This window comes from Melitaea cinxia, chromosome 15, assembly GCF_905220565.1.
Source record: "Melitaea cinxia chromosome 15, ilMelCinx1.1, whole genome shotgun sequence".
Lineage (NCBI taxonomy): Eukaryota > Metazoa > Arthropoda > Insecta > Lepidoptera > Nymphalidae > Melitaea > Melitaea cinxia.
Window position 1 is genome coordinate 10299344 of NC_059408.1, and position 16223 is coordinate 10315566.

The 16223-nt window shown below is 35.4% G+C and overlaps 2 protein-coding genes across 2 annotated transcripts; one reads left to right on the plus strand and one right to left on the minus strand.

The window, feature by feature from the left end:
* Window positions 1-1604: 1604 nt before the first annotated feature.
* LOC123660482 lies at window positions 1605-3275 on the minus strand. The gene has a single exon (XM_045595551.1). It carries the CDS (start codon window positions 2821-2823, stop codon window positions 2086-2088), a length of 738 nt encoding a protein of 245 aa, XP_045451507.1. The 5' UTR covers window positions 2824-3275; the 3' UTR covers window positions 1605-2085.
* Window positions 3276-10485: 7210 nt separating this feature from the next.
* LOC123660481 (protein gustavus) lies at window positions 10486-14699 on the plus strand. The gene is made up of 4 exons (XM_045595550.1): window positions 10486-10685; window positions 12965-13226; window positions 13610-13862; window positions 14395-14699. Exons 1-4 carry the CDS (start codon window positions 10495-10497, stop codon window positions 14529-14531), a joined length of 843 nt encoding a protein of 280 aa, XP_045451506.1. The 5' UTR covers window positions 10486-10494; the 3' UTR covers window positions 14532-14699.
* Window positions 14700-16223: the final 1524 nt, after the last annotated feature.

Genomic DNA, 16223 nt, shown 5'->3' on the forward strand with positions numbered 1-16223 from the left:
GGGTGAAATCGGATCCCCTTGACGAACCCCTCTCTCTATAGGAAATTCTTCTCCTGTAGTTTCTAGTCTAACTCGAGCTGTGCTTTTAGAATATATGTTCTGGAGTAATTTTATGTACTTGCCCTGTATCCCCTGTATACGCAGTGCTTCCCAGATGTAATCATGCTCTAAGGAGTCGAATGCTTTATTGTAATCAACAAATCCCAGGTAATATGTTTTGTTGTATTCGTTGTACTTTTGTAGGATTTGCCTTAGAACATGTATATGATCTATTGTTGAATATTTACTGCGGAAACCAGCCTGTTCTTTTGGTTGATTTTCATCGAGTGTACAAGTGATTCGAGATAGGATTATTTTTGAAAATACTTTATATACATTGGACATCAAACTAATAGGTCTATAGTTCCCTATATCTGCTTTGTCGCCTTTTTTATGCAATAATATTATTGTTGATTTAGTCCAGTCTTCAGGTATAATTTCGGTATCTATAATGTTGTTAAATATGTGTGTTAATATAGGAGCAATTACTGGTGTAGTAGATTTTAATAACTCATTTGTTACTTGATCAGCACCCGGTGTCTTGTCTCTCTTTTGCGTGTTAATTGCTCTTATTGTTTCTTCTTTCAATATTTCAGGGATCGATTCAGTATTTATTTTATTTGTTATTCTTTTTGGGTTTTTGCTTCGGTAAAGATTTCGATAATATTCGGTTGCTACTTTAACTATTTCTGTTCTTTTATTTGTATAATTATTATCCATTGTCTTCACTTTTAACATCCATTCTTTTTTACTATTTAATTCCTTTATTGCCTTTTTAATTCCACCTGTTTTTTCAATATGTTTCTTTAGTGTATTTTGTCTTTTAATTTTCTTGTCTTTTCTGATATTTACATTAATTTTTTTACTGAGTTCTGATATTCTGGGACGGTAATTTTTCTTTTCTTTCTTTTGTAATAATTCTTTCCTTTCTTTTAATAGTTGGTATGTTTCATCCGATATCACTTTTTTGCTATCTGTATTTACTTTTTTGGTTTCTGTTTTCAATAGGCTTATAAGTTTCGCGTATTGTTCCTGGATTGGTAGTTGGTATATTGACTTTTTATTTATTTCTTTCTGCAAGTTACTTATAAGTTGAGTGATATTGCCGGTACATAAAATGGATGAGTTGTCTGTGCGAAATTGTCTTTTAGTCTTTATTTTCGTTCCTGTTAGTTTAGCACGAACCATTTTATGATCCGAATTAAAATTTAAGTTGTGTATGATGGAAACATCTTTGATATATTTTGCATTATTAGACATGATAAAATCAATTTCGTTCTTGTAAATTCCATTTGGGGACATCCATGTCCACTTTTTTGTTTCTTTTTTCTTATAAAAACTGTTTAAGATCTTAAGTTTATTTTCTAAAGCAAAGGTGACTAGTCTGGATCCATTGTTGCTTCTTTTACCCTGTCCATACTTTCCCACTGTATATTCTTCTCCACTATTGCTACATATTCCTATTTGTGCATTGAAGTCGCCCATTACAATAATATTTTTGTTGCAATTATGCATAGACATCCTAAGATCTTCGTAAAATTTATTAATTTTGGATATGTCTTCCTTTTTATCCGATTCAGTTGGTGAGTATGCCTGGATAATTGACCACTTTTCTTCTTTATATAAAGGTAAAGTTATATTTAGTATTGTTATTCTTTCGGATATTCCTCTTATTTCTTCTATTCTATGTGCAAGATTCTTTTTAATTAAAAATCCCACTCCATGTTGCCCTAGAGTTTCACCTTTGTAATGTAAGATGTAGTTCCCATAATCAGTTATCCCTTCTCCATTTCTTCTCATTTCACTAATTCCAATAATATCCCATTTTATTTCTGCCAGGGCTAATTCAAATTCAAGACGTTTCTCAGTGGTTCGTAGTGATCTAACATTAAAAGTAGCTATGTAAAGATCCGATGTGGGTTTGTTTATATTTAGAGGGTCGTGGTCTTTTTCCCCCACGAGGACCAGTCGGCTTGGGGGAGGGTTCGTTTCCTTGTTTTTTATCTTGCTAGTTAATTGATATTTCCGATTGCCGGTGTATGATTGCTATTGTTTGGTTGTACTAAAGGAGGTCGAAAAGGAGTTAGAACGCATCCTCATCATATCAAACGCATTTTTCCTATTTGATTCCGATGAATTTAATGTTTGTTGTTTTCTTGGTTGAGCGTCTTCTTTTGGGGAGTTTGATGTTTGTCGCTTCCGTTTATCGTTCGTGTTTGGGTTTTTCTTGACCACGAGTTTATCATATTTAATGAAAGCAAAATTCCCTTTCTTCCGCTCTTCTGCTACCTTAGATTGCAGTGCCTTCCTTTTTTCTAAAGTCTCTTTTGAGTAGTCTTCAGTTATATACAGTTCCCTAAGTTTCTTTTTATTTCTCATGATTTCACTTTTCTTCCACCCACAAACCAATACAAGGACCGTGGGTCTGGGCTTGTTATTATTATTTGATTTTCCAATGCGATAAATTTTATTTACTTCCCAATCTTCTAATTTAAGGTTAAGTTCATCCAAAAAATGTTTTTTAACTTTATTAAGTAAATCCGGTATAGATTTCTCATCCTCATTCAATCCATGTATTATTATATTGTTACTTTTTTTGTCTCTTTTTAGATATTCTACCTTTTTTTCCAAGTTTTCTATTTTATTTTTTAATATTTTATTTTCCTCCAAAATCGGTTTTAATTTTTCATCAATTTTTTCCATTATCGTATCGGTTACCTCTTTTGTTTGGTTTTGCATTTCTATTTTCATTTTATCAAATAAAATTTGAAATTGACCTTCCATTTTTATGTGTAACGGAACGTATTTATTATCTGGGGAATTCAATATTACTTACTAGCAACACTTGACGTTGACACTTTCCGTTGTTAGTATGCGTGTAAAGGAACGTAAATAATGGTGGAAATTATTTTATTCAGAATGGCAACACTGTCTGTAACGTCCGTTGTCAGTTCTGTTGACGTTGCTGTCAATCCGCTTGGAACAACAATTTTAAGTTCTACTCTCAGTTAAATATTAACAAACTTGTACTTCTATTTATGCGGCAAATTCCAGTAATTACGTAAAGTTGATCGTTACTACGTACTTTACAGTGTTTCTGCTGATCCCTTGACTCGAATCCAGTATCCAGAGAGTGTTCGAACTACATTTATTTCACTTATTTTATCGGATATTATCACAATGGTATTGACAGTTCTAGTGCCGGAAACGGAATCCTACGCTTAAATAAATTTGCATAAATATTATGTTTGCAACATATACACACATCGATATAATAATATATCCTATGTACATAACTCATTACTCAGCAAAATTTACATTCTAAAGCGCTGTTAAATTTACTCTTTAGAAACCAAAATTATTTATAAATAACGATTTAGACGCTTAAATGACGGAATATAATTAATTTATTACCTACATATGTTTATAACAATGGATTAATAGTGTATAAAATAAACACTTTTGTACAAAATACACATCAGACTATAAGTTAAAAATATTTTGAAGTTGTTTTTGAATAATATTATACTTAAAATAGTCGATTTATAAATAAAAATGAATGTTGCTAAGCGCATAACTCAGAAATGGTTCGACCAATTTGGCAACTTTTTTTGTATGTTCCTTGAGACCCACGGTAGGTTTTAATACAAAATTAAAATTTAAAAAAAAATGTATGTAAATAAAAATCTATTAACTTTTGACAGAATGAAATCTGTTCGGGCAGCTAGTTGATTAAATAAATATAATGTTTGACGTCAACATTTAGGATATTAAGATGATAGCAAAATAACGCGAGAACAACTTGACAAAATAAACTGTTTTTTTTTTTTTTTTAAATTAGTATTATTATGTCAGGAAAGTATTAACTAAGAAGCCTATTGAATATGAAGGCTGAAAAATTCTTAATTTTTTTACAATATAAATATTTTTAGTTTCTACCGTAATAAAATATCATGTTGATGTTTATGAATCACAGCCATCTGGGATTATCAGCAAGAACTAAATCAACTAATCGAACTTATAATCGTTGTATGGTCGATCATTAGTTCCTAAACAAGCGACTATAGGGCGTTGCTAATTATAAGCTGAAAACAATAATTTTTGAGCCGTGCGTGGAGGCGTGCATTTTTTGATTATCCTGATTTATTTATAGTCAAAATACGATGCCATTTAATGCATAGTTGAAAATTGTCTTGCGAAAATCTACTGAATAAGAAGGTATTCAGGGCCAGGGAAACTGTTAAGTGAATTTTTCCTTGACACAAGGCCTGTTGCAACGCGGCAACGGACACAAGGTTGCTGCGACACGCCCTAGCTATTATTTAATTGTTATTAAAACTAGGGACAGTACATCATCGCTGAGAATTAAAAAAGTGATTAAAACATCAATTGATAGAGCACTTTGTAAATAATAGTAAAGTTCTATCTCCTCTACCTTCTTGATTTTGATAGTGTTTAAATACTTAAAAAAAAGTATTCAAGATAATCAAATGAAAAAAGGGGTTTTCGTTGACCTAAATTAAAAAATAAATATATATTTTACTAAAATTTACTTAGAACAGAAAATTATCAGTTTATAGACTTCGTAATTCGTAATTATAATATATAGTAACAAATATATAATATAGCTAAAATACGTTTTATTGTAAAAATTTAAAATGAAAACTTATTTTCGTGTTGTCGAACTAGAAGAAAGAAAAAAAAAAACAAATTACAATTCCCATAAATATCTAATACTAAATATTTGAGGGACGATAAGCAGACCGTTGTAGCAAAGCTTAGCTCTTCGCAGGAGATTACGAACTTCACAGTTCGAATTTGAATTGCGATAAAGGGTTTAGCTACTTTATAATCTTGACATACAACATTCATATACTGTGAGTGTATCCAAGTAATTCTCTAAACAAAAATACATGAACAAAGTTACAACGTAGGTAACAAATAGAGGTCACCATTTAACTTTCAAGTTTACTTAGTTCTAGAAGTAACGTAAACCTTAAATTTTTTATCGTAAAGTAGGATAATACGTTGATCTCAATACATAAATTTATTTCCGAAAGTTCGGGTCGAATTTTTTCATTACGCTGTCCCCTTATAAGGCGTGGGCCAAAGTTCTCGGAGAGGTATCTTTCGTAAGGCGCTCCTTGTACACGACACTTTCTCCGACCGTTTCGAATTATATGAAATGTATGACAATACACAGTAATTTAACTCTCGACACTCATTACAACGGGTTTGCATACATCCGAGCATTCATTTAGCACTTGGTGTCGACTGGGGTTATCTTATCACAACAATTACTTTATGAAAGTATAATTGCATAGGATTTCGCAAATACTTTTTTCGATTCACGTTTTATTTTTTGTTGTTTCGATCATATGTACGCACACATATATATATATATATATATATATATATATATATATATATATATATGGATATAAGCTATAAAATATAAATGGATATGGCGATAAATGGATATAAGCTAGGATTCATTTTTAGAAAATGTCGTTTTATCCCTGTTTTTGAGCAATGAAAAAATGACTACAATATCGTTAGAATACGAAGGTAAAGTTCGCAATTGTTAGTTAATAAAGTTGTAATAGCTCGGTGGGAAGACCGGGATGACCACGGTTCAAATCCCTATGTCTCCAGAGCGATTATTTTTTTCCTTTTTTTTCTAATTGCACTCATGATTTGTTATTTAAATAGCCAGTTCATATTTTTTATTATAATGTCGGTAAAATCGGAAAATATTATTCATATTTTATCAATATGTAATTCGTATAATATATGTAAATATGTTTTCCAAAAAACACGATTTACTAAAAATACCGAGCTAAGCTCGGTTGCCCAGATAGTTATATAATTCCTGATTTTATTATAAATATCCAATTATTTTATATTTTTTCGGAAGAATTGTTATGTAGAATACTAAATCTGTAATTATAATAAGTCTATTTTAAAACTGGTTGATATATAGTAATACTGGACATAGGCCTCCATAAGTTCGTGCCAAAAATGGCGTGAACTCATGTGTTTTGTCCATAGTCACCACGCTGGGCAGGCGGGTTGGTGACCGCAGTACCTCTACCATGAGTTTTTGTTACAAGCGCACATGACATAACTACAGTAGTAAACGTAGAAACGCAACAGGAATAGTTATCTATACCATACCTATTATTATGAGTATTTCTAAATTTCACTATAGAGTCTATCGAGCACTCGATAAGACTTATAGTTTTAAATCCGTTATATTGGTATTAGTTACTAATATCTTTATCTCTTTCTTCCGTATAGAAAAAAGAAAGAGTAAACATGATGACTTTCGAATGAAGTGAGGTCTAAACGAAGTTTAAAATAATCCGACAAAAATGCAAAGCAGCATATTACAGTGTATTCATGCGAGCTCAAGAACTTCTAAATTTTTTCAATTTATTCCGTCAGTTTAAATGTCTAACTTAAGTTGTTGTCAAACACTTGTGAATCAATCATATTGTTTAATTGTTATACAATAATTCTAAAACAACTAAATATAAAAAATGAGAACTAATGCTTCCCAGTTCGAACTTATGGTGGATTATATGAAAAAGTAAGTGTTTATTTAAGTGTTATGGTTATTTATCTCTTTCTTTATTTACGTAAATCGTGATATATATCGTATAATTTGTATTATATTATTATATTATTTCGTAAATTGAATATAGAAAATAATATTATTATATCGTAAATTGTGTTTTAGGAACGGGGCTATGTTCTACCAAATATAATGCAATTAAATAGTATATAAACCTAATAATTATAAACTTCTCGCACGATTTTTTCAAGTGAGTGACGCAACTATAATAGTAACGTTAAACAGGGTGACATCTGTCAAATATGTTACTCATGGTAGCGAATTGTATGAAAATATCGGCGCTCTAGAATGACATTTACGAGTGTAGTTAACTTAACTGTCCTGAGAAAACTTATGGTACCAAATATAGTAATGATAGTATCCGGTAGAGGCGCTGCTCAACTTGCCATACAAATTTTCTACTACACTCGCTAACGTGTATCGTCTCTGGAAACTCATGGTAGACGTACAGGGCTGGCTTGGCCGCACCGAAGACACTGCTACCTGTCTTCGGCCTGTGTATTTTAATATATAAAATTCTCGTGTTCCACCCCAAATTTTTTTTTTTTAATTTTTTGATAAGTATTAATTTTTTATTTTATTATGATTCGGCATTGAAAAATACATACAATCCTAAATTTTCACCCTTCTACCACCAACCGCTATTTTTAAATAGCGTTTAGCGGCATGACAACGTTTGCCGAATCAACTAGTATATATATAAACGCTTCACACTCAACGACCCCCAGTTGGATTTTCTCTTGTTTCGAGGGTCCAGAAACACACAATGCACAAGCACAAACGCCCAGACCACGACAAACATCTATATGGCCAATACAAATGTCTGTAGTGAGCAATCGAACCCGTGACTGCCAGCGCAATAGCCAGACCTGTAAGCGCTGCGCCTATGCAAGTAAAACAAGCGAATCAACATCTACAATCATGTTTTCAAATTCTAGCTGGCACCAAGGAGTTGACAACTGCTAAATTTGTCTTTAAATTTTTTCATTGAAACTATGTAAGGAAAACTGAACTTCTTGATAAAAGTTCTAGAACACGTACACACTATGGTTCATCACTTATATGTAGTTTTAGACATGCTTAAAATCACAAAGGATTGTCCTTATTGGAGTTAAAGTAAATCTAATTATTTTTATTATTACATGGTACATATAATACTTTGATAATCTTCTTGGGGGTCTCCTTTAATTAGGCATTCTGTGAATAATCTTTATTTCATCTATTCCTAACTATATATTACAGAGATTTTAGATGGAAGTAGGGAACTGTTTTTTGGACAGATTATATAATTGATATAAAACTCAATCCTTTTTCACAAAAATAAAGCCCTTTGTAACTAATTTTATCTCTCTCTCTCTCTAGTTTTATTTCAGTGAGTATCTTAAAAAACAGTTAGCAGACGTATCTTCATTACTTAGAAAAGTAGAAAATTTAATTAGTTTTATGAAACGCAAACTAAATAACCACTCATAAATCTACGTGCTTCGTTTCAATTAATAATTAATTAATCCGTCCCCTGCGGGCTTGCGGGCTGTCCGGTATTCAATTCAGTTTCGGGACGTTTCAATTTCGTTTGCGAGTTGTTTTTTATTTGTGTTGTGTTACAAATTAAACGACGCCAATCAACTTGTATTCTAATAACGCTCGTTGCATAACTAATATTTTGCGCCAATTTACCTTATGTGTTGATTTGAATTTCATGGAAAATTACTTTAGAACCAGTATACTAGGAACTATAAATTGATCTACAAAGCAGTTCTGAGAACATGGGTTTAAATTGTGAGTCAGGTAGAGAACCAATTGTATTATTATACTTTGTTTAAGATTATAATATCAATGAAACGATTTAAATTCCTGTGTGAAACTAATGATATTAAGCAAAATTAATCGTTACATAGATTTATATTCGTCATAAGATTTGTAAGCTGTCCGTAGGTACGCATTTAAATGTGTCAGCTGTAAATGATTTATGAAGCGGTAGCGAGCCGGAGTCGTAAAACAGTCAATAATGCTAAGCTTTCAATACACGGCTTAGGTCACCCTAATCCTCCTCCCCGCTCTGGTTTTGGCTAACCGCTGTGTCATTCTGATGAGAGTAGCCGGTATATTGCTATCAACATAAAGTACCTGTCTCGATGAATTCGACCAAAACTGTAATGACATTAATTTGCTTATCATTTTACCACTCGTTTCTTTAATTAGTTTCTGTATGATCTAAGGTTAAGCGGTCTATTATGTTTACCGAAAATACGCCCAAACCATAAATTTTGTGTCTTATATTATTAACGAATATACAACATTTAACTATGAATACATTTTTAATATACATTAAAATATAGTTAATGAAATTGTAACCTAAGTACGAATGCTGCAATAGAAACTGACTATTTAGAACTAGACTTACTACAGCAATAAGATACAAATCAGAATTTCGCAACAGTAGTAACTTTAGGACAGCAAAGGTTTAATGCACTAGTTTTTATAGAATAAACGTCATTTGTCTAGTTCATTGTTCGGGCTTGCTGGCACACGGTAATGTAGTCGGCCTAGCAACACTCGATTCCATTCACCTCTCACCGAGCGTGAACGGTTATGCTGAATACAGCCGCACCCGGTCTTTATTTCAACCTTTTAAAAATAACTTAAGTATTTTCATTCTGATACTTATTTGACGTCGAGACTGATGTCCGTTGACTGTTCGAAAACTTTCCCACGATGTGTATGGATCTATTCATACCAGTCCTAAAGGTTAATTGACACAAAATAGAAAATATTGATGATTGCCATGATAAATATTTTTATAAAAGCTACAGAATCACTGTGAAGCTCAAGCGTCAAGTCAGGTCACGTGTCACGTGCCGATTTGTTTACCACGATCATGTGAAATAGCCGCCCGTCAGATCAACTGACGCCATTATTTAAATTGCTGTTAGAATAATATGAAATGTAACAACTGTAACTTTTCACAGTTGGCCAGATTGCCATTCTTAATGTAACGCATTGCAATGAAGAAGTTTGTACGATCGGAGGTGACGTCGGGGGGACACATTCACTGCCTTTCACTTCCCGCTTTTGTCATGCCACCACTCTAGGCGACGGAAAGGCAGACGGCCTTGTGGTCCTAGTGACTTGTGCGCCTTCTATCCGCTGCTTCCCATCGTGCACCGTACGCACGAGACTTCGCTGTCGATGACATAATACCTATTTTGGTTCTTCTATTAGGCATTTAAAATAAAATTACGCTACGATTCTGGCATCAATTACTAGGCTTCGTCATGGCATACAATAAAAATATTTTTATTACATAATTACGTGACATCATGTCGAGGAGAACACAAAGAGATACAAAATAATGCTTCGAGTGATGCGGTCATGTAAGTAACATTTGCGTGTGTTGTTAGAACGAGGCTCCAGGGCCGTGTTAACCTTGGCTTTTGAACGGCGACTTTCACGGTTAGACGGCTGTTGCGTTACATAAGATGCGCGTTCTATGCCACCGCGTCGGCGACGTCCGCTGGCATCTGCTCCAGTCGTCATCCGCAAACACAAACAACTCTCTAAGCACTCAAAAACCAGTTTACGTTGGAGAAATTAAATAATAAATAACGCACAAAAATTACGTAGCATTGCGCAATTAGTCTTGGCCTAAATAATAGAATATGACATTGTGTAAAAGTGATGTCTTTCTATCTTCCAGGTACAAGAGCGGGGTGCGCTCAGTGAGGAGCGGGGGCGGGGGCGGGGTCGGCGGCGCGGAAGAGGCGCGGCGCGGCGGCCTCAAGGCGCTGCCGAAGCGCGCCCGCACTCGCTGCAGGGGTATGAACATGGGGCAAAAGTTGTCCGGCGGTGTCAAGTCGGTGTCGCGCGAGTGCACGGCGCCGTTCAAGGCGGTGGTGGCGCGCGAGCTGGCCCCCGAGCCGCCGCGGCCCGCGCGCCTGGACGCGCTGCTCGACGCGCCGCCCGCGCATCCCGACACACAGCTGAAGCACGCGTGGAACCCGGATGACCGGTCTGTACCACGCGCTACCTATATACTATATCTATACACACGTTATAAAGTTGATAAGATCGTTAGTTTGAACCCACTAATGGATATGGCCGAATATGGGTGATTTGTGTGCAATCGCAAAAGGTTATATGAGTTGCCTAAAATATTTTACTACTACAAATAGACGAATTGCAATAATCACAGATGCTAGATAATGTGTACTGTTTTCTTTTTTACATTTCAGCTTATAATTTGAATACATATAAACTAGAAGCCACTGATACCTAAATAAACTTTACAAAAACTATTAAGAGTGAATGCTACCTCAAATTGCTTATTTTCCTCTCGGCAGGATGTCCATATCTTCCAAACTACTAAATATTTAAGTTTGATATTTATGTATGGTAAAGTTCAGGACATAAACTATCTTTCATATGTTTTGAAAACACGATTCCATAAAATTTTCTCGATACAAAAAAATCGCAAAGTTACCTCTATTTTTGTATTAAAACCTTAATATCTCAGTAAATATAGAAGTTATGGACTTGAGATTATGCATGGCATGGTAATTGAAATAAGTATGAAGAACATTTTATATGTTGCGTTTTTTAAAAAATATCTATTGATAACGTTTGTGGGGAGAAAATACATATAATTCGCGCGATGAACAACCAAGCGCTCTCAATTCTCATGTGTATTTAGTACGGGTGAAATCTGAATTGTGCTGTGTGGCTACGGCACTAAAGAATTTAGCCACCCCCTCTCTTCCCGTGGGTGTCGTAAGAGGCGACTAAGGGATAACAAGGTTCCACAACCACATTGGAACTTAAGAAGCCGACCGATGGCGGGATAACCATCCAACTGCTGGCTTTGAAATACACAGGCCGAAGACGGGCAGCAGCGTCTTCGGTGCGACAAAGCCAGTACTGCGGTCACCAACCCGCCTGCCCAGCGTGGTGACTATGGGCAAAACACATGAGTTCACGTTATTTTTAGCGTAAACTTGTGGAGGCCTATGTCCAGCAGTAGGCTGTAATGATGAAATCTGAATTCGAGCTGAGGTAGTGTAGCCCCTTAACAATGACCATCTAAATGTAGGTTCCGAATTAATGTATTTAGTTGTAGACCCCCAAAGATTTTCTCGAATCCATTTACCAAATATTGACAAAAACTTGTTGTAAAAGCAATCCTATGGCTTGTTAACCTTCACTGATATGTCCTTGTCGTTTGCGATTTTCAAAGCAAATCTAATTGGACTCTACGGGTCACTAAAATCACTAAAATCAATAAACTTGCGACTCAAGTGTAATTAAAAGTTTTAAAGCAAACAATACGTCACGTTACGAACCTTTTAAATATTTCTCCTGAAAATTTCTACAGACAAAGGTCACAAGGTCACAAAATGTTGTATCGAGCGAACCTTCTCAATAAAAATAATTTCTCTAATTACTTGTTTACCGGTTACGTTGAAAGCGCTTATTTGTTGAATCACGTGGATAATAACTTATTTATATAGCTTTACAAGTATATCAGTTCGATTTATAAAGTGCCAATAAAATTTCGTTGCCTTTGATGAACAACAGAAGGGGTAATAGGTAGTTTTTTATGGTTAGTAATATTTTTTTAATTATATGACGCAAACTTAAGATTCACATTATTGGTACTTCAGTAATGAATTTTAGACGGATTATAGAATTATAAAATAATTATAACACATATTTTAGTGTATCTTGTGTGAGGAGAAAGAAGGTTATATTAATGTCAAAAAGAACATACAAAATTAATTGACCAGCCAGATGTATCGTGCATACTTTCAATTTATCTTACCAATTTTCCTAACATGAAAGTCATTGTTATAAGCCATAATTATCAAAATTGTTACAGCCGTTCTTTAACGTTACTATTACCAATTGCTGTTAATAGCCTCTCAATTGTTATTTGTGGTACAGTAGTACCAAGCTGAACTGGTGCCTGTAGACCTTTTGTATAGTGTGTATAAGGGTATTACGAAGAAGTGTTTGAGGCAGTTATCGTACAATGTCATAGATACCCAAAACTATATTTAATTCATTAAAGGCCTTTGGATTTATATTTACAACAGCAAACCCAAACCAAAATTTAATACGGAATTTGTGACAGACTCGCAACTGGTTAGAACACCAGGATTCCCAAACTCTTGTAGGCAAGAATCCTCCATTTCAAAATGAATCGATACCTATCACTATACCCTTACCCCTCTACGAAATATCTACTTCTAAATTTATCTAAATAGACCACTAATCAGAACATTTAAATTCCAGATCTTTAAATATATTCGTGAAAGAGGAAGACGCGTTAACATTCCACCGGCATCCGGTGGCCCAGAGTACAGACTGCATCCGGGGTCGGGTGGGGTACTCGCGCGGGCTCCACTGCTGGGAGGTGGTGTGGCCGGCGCGGCAACGCGGCACACACGCCGTCGTCGGAGTGGCAACAGCGCACGCACCGCTGCACTCGGTCGGCTACCAGAGCCTAGTCGGCGCGACCGATCAGAGTTGGGGGTGGGATCTCGGGAGGAATAAGGTAGAGTGTGATAAATACTAATTTATGTAAATAGTTCTTTTACTTCTTTAGAGTTAATGATTTTTAATGCTTGACACCATTAGAGCGATGTAGATGATTTTGCGTATGTCACGAAGAAAATAAATAACGGGCGAAAAGTAAAAAATTACTTGTTAGATTAAGAAAGAGGATAACCATGTACTCGTAATGCAACTTCAGAGCTACCTGTATGCAAAATTAATTGTCATTAGAAACGATAAATTCATAAAAAATATCTGAAAACTCGTTTTCAGCATGAATATGTAATTTCGTTATTCAGTTCTTTTTGGACCCCCCGACACTAGAAAATCCTACTGGGATCCGGTGTGAAGCGCTTATTTATTTATCATTGTATTCGTCCTCAGGTGTACCACAACGCGAAGGGCACGGGCGGAGGCAGCACGTACCCGCCCCTGCTGCGGCCGGACGAGCAGTTCCTCGTGCCCGACCGCCTGCTCGTGGTGCTGGACATGGACGAGGGCACGCTCGCCTTCTGCGCGGACGGCCGCTACCTCGGCGTCGCGGCGCGCGGCCTGCGCGGCAAGACGCTCTACCCCATCGTGTCCGCGGTGTGGGGCCACGCTGAGATCACCATGAAGTACATCGGCGGGCTCGACCGTGAGTACCGTGACTAAATTGATAATAAAACGTGCGTTTTAATAGTGCCTGTGGAAATTTAAGACATAAAAACCTAAGGACCTGTTTCACCTCTTGTGGAAAAAGCTATTTAACGAACCCAACAGATACAAGTTTATACATATTATATTATTATTTTTAACCATCAACTTACTATATTTATGAGATATTTCTATCGGCAAATGGGAATCAAGAAGTTGTAGTAATAATTGAGGAGAAACGGGGGAAAACTAATAGTATTCTAACCTCCTGCTGTTAAAAGTCTATTCTGAAGTGCAGGATAAACTTTATCCAAAACTGATGAAACTAAGTTTAGTAAGTAACGTAGCTACGTTTACCGTATATATGTACCAAGTTTTAAAGAGTAACAAATATCCATCTACCCTCCTAGACTTCCGATTCGAATAAATTTATTGTTTTAGAAATTAGTCCAAGGAATAGACCTTCATTTAATTGTAGTAACCATCTTAAACATTAGAACTTATATTTATAACGTTTCGTTTTAATCTTCCAGCCGAGCCGCTGCCGCTAATGGAGCTATGCAGACGCGTGATCCGGCAACGTGTGGGACGTGCGCGACTGCGCGCGGCCGCGTCGAGACTGGCGCTGCCGCCCGCGCTCACCGCCTATCTACTATATCGCGCGCCATAGCCGCCCCCACCACACCTCCCCTCGACACTCCGGACGCAGTGACCACGACCACAACCTGATCGCCACACAGCAATGCCTTATACCGATAGGACGGTTCTCAACCACAGCCTGATCGCTTACACAACATCGCCTCGAGACGAATCGACTGTTACTAGCACTAACGTACGCACTAACTATCCGTGGATTTAAGTTGCCACTGACCATCAATTTGAACCTAACTAAAATTTGACCAAAGTTAAGCGGAGTTCTGTTGATTAAACGTTTTAACGGTTACTAGTCAAAACGTATGCCTTTCAGATGTTTTTGATGTCAGTTACTAATTTAAAAAAAATCGTCACATAAACTGATTTCCAAAAAATCTATCAGTTTTACCTGGCGATTTTTTTTTTATACTGGCTATTTCGCGCCAATGTAATGGGTTCAAATGTTTTACATCCGAACCGTTATTGAATTCCGATTTTATTTAAATAAATATTGACTGTCAAATAATTTTAGATGTAAAACATTTTTAAATCAACATTGTAAATTGACGCGATTTCTTTATTACGATTATAGTTAGGTTAAAATAGACGTCAGTTGCAAAAGATGTGAACTAAAACGCGCCCTTTGTAATAATACAGCGTCAGCACATTCGATTCGAATTGGTGTTATTAAAATTGAAAATTATTGAAAATCCCACTGGAGAGGTTTTAGAATTATCCGAAACCTCACGCTCAATACTGTCGTCTCTCCATTTTAACTTCATTTAAAATGGCTTCCAGTTCTTGAAATCATAAGGGTATGCTCTTCCTTTTATTTCGAAAGATTATCTTGACTGCTATTTATAATTTTCCTAGACTATCGTTATGCTAGCCAACAAAATATAAATCTAGCGATCGTTAAGAGACTTTCCTAAATTATGATATCCAGTCATTGACGAGTCTGAACTGTAAAATATTCATTCCCGAAATCTCAATGCTGAATACTAATTATATCATCACTCACAAAAATTTACTATAGACTTAATTCTATGTTGTAGCTTATATCATTTTATATTGAACATTTTGCAATATTCCGATGTGAATACGGTGTTTTATTTTTACACTATCTGTGATATTTATAATTTAAAGGCATCGCTGGCGTTATCAAATCGTTATTCATAAACGATGCATTTTATAAAGCAAATATTACCAATTATGATCATAAAAATGTATTTTAGAGCTCGAGGAGGTTCCTTGTGAATGATTTTATTATTTAAATCACGTGATGCTCAACTGGTGGGCGAAAATGGTACTATTCTGTTACCGATCTTATCAATTTATGGACGTTTTATATACGATATATTTATTAAGAGTTAAGTTAGACGTGGCAGTAAACCATTACCAACATTTGTGTTAATATTGTTCAGACCTAAAGCAAGCCGCACGTTTTTAAAGCCATATTGATCTCTTATAGAATATGATATCTGCTTTGAACAGTCACTGCAGATCGTATTTTTCTTATTAAGAAATATTTTAGAATGAACAATCGCAATTTATATTCATAACTCACGAGCCTCGGCAGATAAATACGAATGTGAGAAGTCATTGTTACTGTAACAATAAGTCGCGAGTCGTCGCTCGTGTCATAGGCCAGTGTATCGTTGGCAATCTTGAGTACTATTTTATAGCTTATTAAGTGACTGGTTTCTTTTTTAGTTTAGGATTTTTATTC